Source organism: Cottoperca gobio, chromosome 16 (genome assembly GCF_900634415.1).
Source record: "Cottoperca gobio chromosome 16, fCotGob3.1, whole genome shotgun sequence".
Taxonomy (NCBI): domain Eukaryota; kingdom Metazoa; phylum Chordata; class Actinopteri; order Perciformes; family Bovichtidae; genus Cottoperca; species Cottoperca gobio.
Window position 1 is genome coordinate 3,629,706 of NC_041370.1, and position 10,352 is coordinate 3,640,057.

The window sequence follows — 10,352 nt, forward strand, 5'->3', positions numbered from 1 at the left end:
GTTGTGCACACGTCACATATTGGAAATCAGTCTGCACTTATTTATCTTAAGTAGACAACGTTTCGATCCCGGTTGGATTGGTGTTCGACTTCTTTTTTGTTCTTGGCCGAAAGCAGATCTGACTGGGATGGAAACAATGTCTATTTAAATAGATAAATGTGTGTTTAGGAGTCAGCGTTACTCTTTCTCATCATTGCTCTACAAATTGTCATGAATTTGACAATGCACTTTCCCAGAACCCAAGATGACATCTTCACAGTGCTCGTGTTGTCTGACAGAAACCCATTTGTACAATGATTTGAAACAGTAATGCAACAAAGCCTCACGTTTGACAAGCTGCAAACAGCACATTTAACATTGTTGCTTCATCAATGATTTATACGTTTTGATAAACTATTTAAATGGTTGATTAATTGTCTGCCGGTCAACTAATCGCTTCATCGCTGCTTTTACACTCAACACATTTATTAAAAGCTCTGTCTGAGCAGCGTCAATGATATTTAAGATGCATAATTCATGCCAATTATACGGTAACGATGCAGGAAGTAGTGTTCCCTTCTGATGTAGCAAAGGAGCCTTTATGTTGTGCATGTGTCTTTGGTGCAGGAGAAAATGTTATCGTTGGATGCAGTGTGAGTTTCTGCAGAATTGTCCAGTATCGACCAGGTTCTGTCTGCCAGTAGAGTTTGTCTGAGAGATGTTTTGACGCTTCAGTTTGTGATGTTGCTGTGGACTGCGCTCCGGTGTCGGTTGTTAATGCTATTTCCCCCCCTTGAGTAAGAGGAGCTCTTCTCTAAAACAAACACCATGCGCTTCACAAGGTTGCGTTTATTGCACTGCTTGTATTGAATTACATTATTTACTGAAGCTGTTCTTGTTCTCTGTATTGTGCAGGAGAGTAAACATTAAAACAAATCTCATCTAAGTTATATGTAGGCAACATCACATGAATAAATCATATTTGCTCAAAAATATTTAACCTCACCTTAAAGTCATCCCTCCCATTCAAATTGTGAAAAGGATGGCAATAACAATGAAAGGTTAGGGTAGAACTCTACAACGGAAATACTATAAACAAAAGAGATAAAAGCACAGGGAGACAGTGGCGTCGAGAGGAGGACAAAGGTAAGATAGAAGAGAGAGCAGAGATGGTGAGATTAGAGAGGGACATGTAAGAGGAGAGGCGAGGGAGAAAGTGCCAATGGGTGCAAAGTGAAACTGCTGAGTCAACGCGACCACGAACATGTGCTGCTGCTTTGATATTAGATGCAGACACAACGCGCTGAACACTTAATCCTACAAAAAAGCCAAAAGGGGTGAACCAAGGGTCCTTGGTATTTTTCTACTCCCACTGACATTGCTTACACACACACACACACACACACACACCAAACTGATCTCCCAGCTCACCCATATTGTGTGCGGGGGTTACCAAATGTTCTGAAGCGGCCTGGCCGCGCTGATTCAGGGACAGCAGCCGAGCTGTCTGCAGCAGGCGCTCTCTAGTCAACAATGACTTTTAATTGTGAGAAGAATGAGCAAAATAACACTTGTGTCCCATAATGGCCGGCGGTGCCGTCGTCTTACATCCACACTGAAGCCGTTCCACTTGCAAATTCAATTATGGGAATGATTCATCCTTCCATTATGATAACTGTCAGATTTTCTTGTGTCATACAATAAGGCAGAAGGGGAAAAACAAATGATTCGTCAGCCCCCCCACCGACACCCTTCTTCTCTCCTTCTCCTCACACCCCCCCCCCCCCTCCCCCTCAAGCTGCTTTTCTCCATCTGAGTCCTTTTTGTCTTTCTCCGCACCCCTCTCTTCTTCCACTCCTCCCGTGCTATCGCTCATCCTGCTTCCTCTGCCTCTCCGTTCATCCTCTCCCCATCTGCCCGGGGGTGTGAGGCGAGATAGCGTTCCCTCGTTTTCCGATTTTCTCCATATCTACCCCTTTCTCCCTCCCTACATCCCACTCTGGCTCTCCCTTTGCTTCCCCTCCCTCTCCTATCCTAACACACACACTCCCCCCCCCCCTTCTCCCTCATGCTCTCTCTAGATAATTAAGATCTCTGATTTTACGGTTTTCTCTTTCATAATAGGCACTGCAGACACTATAAGCAAGCCGCCAAGTCACACACACACACACACACACACACACACACACACACACACACACACACACACACACACACATATGCCTTCATACACACACGAAGATGAATACATGCACCAAACAGCTAAATCTCCAACTGGGATGAATGTCCCCTCTCTTTTATACTCTCTCCTGCACACACACACACACACACACACACACACACAACACAGGGAGTCAGGATATTTATGTATTTCTGCTTTTGTGTATTTCTTAGTGGTGCCAGCGTGCCGGGTGACTTACAGCAGGGTGCAGAATGAAAGCGAGCGAGGGGGGCTAGAAGCAGTGTTTTCTGTACAGCTCAGACTCGTCTGGCCCTCTCGCTGTTCCAGCTCCCTGCCGACTGACACCCGACTGCTACAGGGACTCAGACATGTACTACTACAGCAACAGAGCACGTACAGCAGCTAGACATGCAGTCCTCGCAGATTAAACAAGGCAATCGTATCTCACCATTTGCTCTCTCTTTCTCTCCGACTGTATTTCCGTTGACTCCCTCCAACCTTCACCACCACATTTCTTTCTTTCACCTGCCGCAGTTGCGGAAAAAGATCTCCAGTTTTTTTAATTAAAGCCACAATGTAAAGATAGTCCTGCATCCAAAATGTTACTGCAGTATTAGCAGTACTTTATATATACGTATCAAAAGCATTGTTTAAAGTAGCCCCTTTAAGAGAGTTACATTTTAGTAACTTTATTTGTCATCAGGTAGTCCCGTTGAGATCAAGATCATTCATTTAAGAGAGACCTGAGAACAGGCAACCACTCAACGTGCGTACAAGAGCAACACATCAAATAGAATCAATTAAAACAAGTCATAAAAAAATCATTGGATACTAAATCTTTCTGCAAAGAAGGGCAAAAAAAAGGATTTAGCTTGAGGGCAGTTTATTCCATTCACATGGTGCATATATGTGAGTACAAACTGTACGCATGAGATATTTAGGGGGCAGAAGTCCTCATCAAGAGGTCACATGATCTCACACGAGGCACGGAGGACACGAGCACTCCTGCCAGGAAAGGAAGGGAGTGTCCTTTCCAGGCAGGTGCAATCACTTTACTTTAACGAGAGCCCATATGTGCTGCCTTCCTCCCTTTGTTCTTCTTCTTCTTCTTCATTTATTTAAATACTGCAGCCATGTTCTTTGTGTCCTGTAAGTGAATGTCCTTAATTTAACATTTACTTTAATTACTGAACACTATTTTTGAGAAATCTATTATCTGTTTGTGGAGCTTAAACCAAACAAACAAGCAGATTTATAAAGAAATCTACAAAGGATCATCTACCGTAGTTACAAGACTTAAATGAAGTTGTGGAGAGAGAGAGAAGAGAAGAGATGCTTCTGAAATTAATATTACAAGATGATTATTTCTTGTCGTCAGTAATTAAGTCCATCCCAATTTGGGATACAAAGAGCAGTGATGAGTAGGAAATGTGTCGTTAGTGATAAAGCGATAAACAGTTTAGCTGCTGGAGTAATGATGGAGCACGTGACGGCATGTCCAGAGTACATTTGATCATTTATATTGGTCACTGATGAATTACTGTAACGTATGAGCAGCTGTTTGGTGAGGTAGAGCTCATGTTAACTACTTAATGCAGTTTATTTCTTTAAGTCTTTATTTATGCATATAATAAAACATAAGAGAATAAATATATTCACATAAGAAAGATGCACAGGTGGGATGAAAGAAGCCCAGAGGGCTTGTAAAAGGAAACCACCTAACATTGAAATTAACAACGATAGTAATTACTTTTAACCAATTTACAAACTGACATAAATCATTTTTAAACACCCTAAAGAAAGAAAAGAATATCATTTCCAAACACGAAACACTAGAGGTTAAAAATAACATTTGCACTGTATCATACCTCGTAATACACTGCAGGGAGCCTAATCTATAACAATGCATCATATTTGATATGTTTCTCTTCTTCCTGCAAAGTGTGTGAGTGGGGGCCACGATGTCCCCCTCTGTAGTGAGTAAACCTGAGGACTGAACTGAAGTGTGCACTGCGCTCCGTCTTTCTATCTCTGTCCTGCTCTGCATCGCTTTCCAATCTCTCCTCTCTGTTTTCAATTTTGTTCTTTTATTCCCCCATCGCCCCCCAGCTCCATTCCCACTGCTTTTTTCTTTCTTTCTCGAGTTCTCCTTACTTCTATCACAGCTTTCCATCTCCTCCCCCCCCCCTATTCTTCCCCTTGGAGTATAGATGCTGTAATCTTCTCTGTCTAATGCTGTCAATAGCTCTCAATAACAATGAAATAGCACCGGTTCCATCCCATCATTGATGAAGCCACATCCTCAGTTAGGATCTTATTCGTCATCATGGCAATCTGCTTCTTGGTAATAGCCAATCAGATGGCTCCTGTGCAATGCAGTGCTCCCATGATAGGTTCCCCTGAAGGTCCGCGACTTCAGCTGGGTTTGATCAATACGCCATCATACTCGCACATACCCATACGTGCCCTGGAATGAACACGCGTGTCCCGAACACACACACACACACACACACACGCGCACTCTCTCTCTCTTTGGTGACGAGTAAATTGAGAAAGCGACCACTGATGTGGGGAGCAAACAGAATACAGTAGCAACAGCCAGAACAATGGACTCTCGTCACATTACACAGCTGTGTGAAAGCAGTGTGCTCTCACAGTGTGGTCAGAATAATCAGCTGTTGCATAACTGTCTCTGTTGTGCACGTACATCATTATACACGTGCACACAAATATGACAACCGATAAGAACTGTCTGCATTTTGATGCAGTAACTATTGATTTCACTTTTACTGTAACATACCGTATTAAACGAGAATGATTCAATGAAATGAATAGAATCAAATACTCGCACTGTGTGCGGTTTATTCTATGTTGTGTCTTACATACAGCTGGCCTTGCATAAGCCCTGCCTCTGCTCACTTTGAGCTGCGGTGATAATAATGAGAGCAACACAGCCATCTGCACAGTATGGTGCATGCTATTAGTATTACAGACATGTTCGTGTACACGCTTGCCCACCTTTTGACACGGCAAACCCCAAAGTGAGAGACAAGTATAGGAAAGGGGGGTTGGTAATTGTGCCGATAGCAAAGAAAAAAAAGGTGAATAGAAGAACGTGATGAGGGATTCAAAGCACAGGGTTGCAGATTTTTTTTTATGTGCTTCAAACATCAAAGCTCCAGTGTTGGCAAGGTGAGCAGAGGAAAAAAGATCTCAAAGTGAAAAGGCTATAAAGAAAAAAAGAATGGTGTTGGGAGGGAGGTGCATGCACACACGCACAATATCTACTCTTTTCCATCCCCTCGTGTAGGTGTAAGGGTCAAAGGTCAGCCTTCTACCACTCCAGCATCCCTGTGTTTACAGCTGCAACGGCCAACTGAAGGTCATGAACTGACTCTTTCATCTGTCTGTCAAACCTGTCCAAAGTGTAGACCGGTGAACCAGACGTTTGCAGCTTTCCCAGGTCAACAGCCCCCTCCACCACCACCCCTCCCTCATCCTCCCGTCTGTCTGCCACACGACACTTCTTCTCCTCTCCTCTGTCTTTATCCCTCATCTCTCCATCCTTTCACACTGCCTTGTCAACACGTCTGTCAGAGCAAGGCGTTGTCACTCCTGTGGAGGGCTGCTTAGCACCAGTGGAGCTCAGCTGATCTCTCTTTGTGTGTTTCTTTTGTGTTTGTGTCTCTGTGGATGTTGGGCTATGTTATGGAAACAACATGTAAGTGGGATCAGGCCCGTGTGAGTGTATAGTACATGGTTGTGTGTATTCAAGTTCAGTCGTCTTTGTACTCGTGAGTCTCTTTGTGTGTGTTCGGTAAGTGTTTCTAGTGTGTATCTGTTTGTATGCCTTGGTTTAAATATACGTATGTGTGTAGTGTGTGTGGCGATGTGTGTGTGCCAGCTGTTGTCGATGTCGTCTTTGAACCCCCTGGAGATCTCTTCATGGCTGAGTCCTGTCACTTCTAAAAGGCAGACGTTCCACTGGAGACATGAATAGAGCTGTGCGTACTGTATTTTATTATTAGACAGGCAGTGTGCATGGGACTGGGCTGCCTCTGATATGACAGTGAACATCTTTATAGCTCAGTATAAAAGTCTATTGTATGTGCTGTCAAATTATAGGTGCTCCCACTACATAGAAATGTGATGGAGCAAACTGAAGATAAGCCGCAGGATGACGATTTAAACAGAGAATGATTATGTGTCCAGTAACATGCAGTGTGTCCTCCTATCCTGCAGGTGGTGGTACAGGCAGCCAGCAGACCATTCTCCATGAGGAGCAGTAGAAGATGCCGGCTCTGCCAGCACTGCTGCTGTCAATACACTTCCTCTTCTTCCTGCTAGTCACCATGCCGCCACGCTCCCTCAGTCAGGCCCCTTTGCTCTCCTCCGTCCGCATGGGTGAGTGGCCAGCCGTCCCTCCATCCTTACTACATCAAAACGTTCTCAACATACTTCTCATGATTTGTTTTTAGCCTCATTTGGTGCTTCAAAGTGGGTTTGACACTGTTGTTCAGTAAGTTAAGATGTAAAGTGACGGCAAAGCAGATCAGTCCAAATGAGCTCTAAAGATTTACCTGTTGGTCTGAACTGTCCTTATACAGGAAGATATTTCCTCATGCAGAGAGTGACTGAAAGTTACAATCAGGAGCAGGAAGAGCTGCTTGACACCTGCAACGATACTCTGACATGTTTCCTGGATTCACAATGTTATCATGTGTGTTATTCAAATTAAATCAATATTACATTTTTAAATATCACGGTTATTGTCGATTCCTTATTGCAACACCCCTAATTCAAAAGCACCAAAGATGTTCGTCTGAGTGAAACAGCTCATAGACTGAAGGACTTGAGCTTTGCAGCAACTTAACTCCAAACACTAAAGGAATAATGTGACAGTTTGTGAAATACACTTATATGCTTTTCTGGCGGAGCGTCAGATGAGAAGACCTTCACCAACCTTCCTTCCCTCTCTGCCTCTCTAGCGGCAATCCTGGATGACCAGTCTGTGTGCGGGCGTGGGGAGCGGCTGGCGCTGTCCCTGGCCAGAGAGAACATCAACAGCGCGTTGGAGGGTCCGGCCCGAGCCAGAGTGGAGGTGGACATATACGAGCTGCAAAAAGACTCCCAGTACGACACTACTGACACCAGTGAGTGGAGCCGATGCATGCCAAAGAGAAGCAGATGAGAGGGTGATGAAGTTCTGCTAAATCTGTTATAGTGTCAGAAAGTGACCAAAAATACCAGTAGATATTATTATTAATATGGACTATTAATATTTATAGTGACCGGAGTGAGAAAGCAGTAGTCCACTGAATACTGCAGGCTGATATTTTACTAAAAAGATAATTACATTTCCTAAAAAATCTGCTTTTTTGTGAGCAAATGATGGTTAGAATGTTAAAACCCCACCACTTTCATGTGATTAGAAACCAGTAAGGGCGTTTGCTGATTAGTTTACACGTCATTGGAGACCAGTAATGGGCCAGTAAGCCTGTCTCATTAAAAACATCGGACCAGTGCCCTCCAGTAACAGCTGGCACTGCCTACTACGCAGGCCACGACAACAACAAATCATCAAATACTAAAACAGATCAGCTGTGCAGGCCAGCGCAAGGGCAGCAGCACAAGGGCCGCTCCATGAAACTTGTATTGATACACAGAGTTAAAACAGAATATATGGAGCCTGTAAAGAATCTGTTGAATCCAGTCACTGAGGAGACAAGAGGCTCCCTGCTCCTGTTCTCAGAGGTCGTTGACCCTGCCACAAGCTACTGGCAAAATGTCTATGTGTGCTTGAGAAGGGTTGCGTACATATGTGCATGCTTGAGTTGTGTTTGTCTGATGTGTGTGTGTGTGTGTGTGTGTGTGTGTGTGTGTGTGTGTGTGTGTGTGTGTGTGTGCCCTTGACCGATGGGCAGGAGACTCTGACAGGCGTGTTTGCTCGCAGCATATTTTGGTCTCTGGATCAGAGAGCTCATCATCTTACAGCTACGGCACGCTTGCACACACACACACACACACACACACACACACAATCACGCACACAGGCATTTACACATGCATGCACATACATCCCTTTCTTCAGACACACACACACACACACACACACACACACACACAGTGGCATGGACTGAGGAAGACTAATTGGGATGAAATAAATTATCAACCGAATATACCAGCAATAAAAGAGCGTTATGACGGTGAGAATAACTCAGTTAAATCACCAGACTCGTTTCCGCAGTATCTTGTGAAAGCATTTTTTAGGTGGGTAGACAGAAAACATCAATAAAAAGGAACTCTCTGCACTTCCAAGAGATACTGTACAAAACAGGTCAGTATTTCTGTATGAACTGATGTCTGTTATGATCACGAGTCAACGGCAGAATAATACGCTTATTTGCTTTCTTGCCGAGAGTTTAGATGAGAGTGCGCTCATATCGGTTAGCGTAGCTTCGTATTTATCGTACAGACGTGAGACATTAGTCTTCTCTTCTGACTCCTGGCAAGAAAGTGAATTGATCAGTAACACAGACTGCAGTCTGGTCAATTATTCAAGAATAAGACAGACGATGGCCACAACCTGTCCTGCTGCTTACTTTTAATCATTAATGTATATTCAACATAGTAGAGACGGTATGGAGACTTTTATTCGTTACATGGCTTCTTCATGAAACAATTAAAGAACTTGTTTTGACCTCAGCTGATCACAAGCGAAAGAAGAGAAGATCTCTCTCATTCATAAACAAGTAAACATGATGACTTCCTAAACACAGGATACGTAAATGTTTCTGTGTCGACCAAATGTATCACCAAAAAACACAATTTCTTCTCGTATGATTGGAAATATGGATTTGGAGGTTTGAACAGTGAAATATACGCTACAGATTGCATCATGGTGTTTACCTGACGCACTCCTGAGCTCTTGTTGTAGTAGACAAACGTGTAAAACAGTTTACCCCTCATTAATGTCCTGCCATAAGGATAATTACGCAAAGAGTCATTTATTAATTGAAGGCGACCACCAGGCGTTAGTATTGTTACGATGCAGCAAAATATCTTAAAAATCATTTAAATCAATAAACACAAGCGTCTGAACAAGTGAATAATAGCAGCAGGCAACCCCTGCCCTGCTGTATTTATCTCTAAATAAATGTGTTTATAACGAGACAGATCGTGCTGCTACAATAGAATCGGTGGTTAAAGCGAAATCCTAATGCATCCTCTGAGTTTTTGCTGCATTTTGAATTTCCACTCTTTTCCCCTGACTGCAGCCCTTACTGTGTGCCAGCTCTGTGCTGCCATCACAGTGAAGCAGAGGGAAAGGAACGTGTCTGCATATTCAATGTTTGTTTTCCCTTTCAGTGTGTCAGATTCTACCCAAGGGCGTCGTCTCTGTGATAGGTCCCGCCTCCAGCCCCGCCTCCGGCTCTACCGTCAGTCACATATGTGGAGAGAAGGAGGTGAGTGTGGAAGATTCACACACACACACACACATTTGTATAAATCTGTGTCATGTTTGCACACAGACTCCCAGTACCTCTTCCTCTCTGACATACTACCCCTCCTACCCACATAGACATGATGATGAATGTTTTCCCCTTCCTATTGAACTTCTTCTTCCAGCTGTTTCCTCATTTCTTCCCGTAGCCTTTTATCGTTTAGGTCTCTCTGTTCTCTGCCATCTTTCTTATCTTTCTTGTCACTCTGCAGCCTTCGCTAATGGATCTTCCTTATTCACAGTTCTTTCCCCCCTGCTGTGTGTTAATCGCGACACATTTGCCTTCCTTAATTTCTCTCTCCTCTCTCCTCTCTCCCTCTGCCAGATCCCTCACGTAAAGATCGGTCCGGAGGAAACTCCCCGCTTGCCGTACCTGCGATTTGCCTCTGTCACTCTGTACCCTAGCAACGAGGACCTGAGCCTGGCCATAGGAGCCATCTTGCGCTCGTTCAGTTTCCCCTCAGCCAGCCTGGTCTGTGCCAAGGCTGAGTGTGAGTACACATGCAGCGTCTTTTATAGTTCTGCAGAACATTATGTGTGACTGCAAGGCTGTGTTTGTTGTTTAGGTGGGTGTAAGTGCATTGGTTGTGTTCTAGGGTACTATATGTGTGTGTTTGTGTGTGTGGGGAGTGTGTGGGAGTGTTGGCACATTCACACAGTTTAGGCGGATATGACTGTTTTGCACTG

At 44.0% G+C, this 10,352-nt stretch overlaps 1 protein-coding gene across 2 annotated transcripts in view; it reads left to right on the forward strand.

The window, feature by feature from the left end:
• grik5 (glutamate receptor, ionotropic, kainate 5) overlaps positions 1–10,352 on the forward strand; it is a 93,172-nt gene that overhangs the window by 52,337 nt on the left and 30,483 nt on the right. For both annotated transcript variants that reach the window (XM_029451808.1, XM_029451807.1), the window contains 4 exons: positions 6,404–6,565; positions 7,150–7,314; positions 9,530–9,627; positions 9,991–10,156. In XM_029451808.1, the coding sequence (XP_029307668.1) occupies positions 6,454–6,565; positions 7,150–7,314; positions 9,530–9,627; positions 9,991–10,156 (541 nt within the window). In that variant the 5' untranslated portion in view covers positions 6,404–6,453. The remainder of the gene's footprint in view (positions 1–6,403; positions 6,566–7,149; positions 7,315–9,529; positions 9,628–9,990; positions 10,157–10,352) is intronic.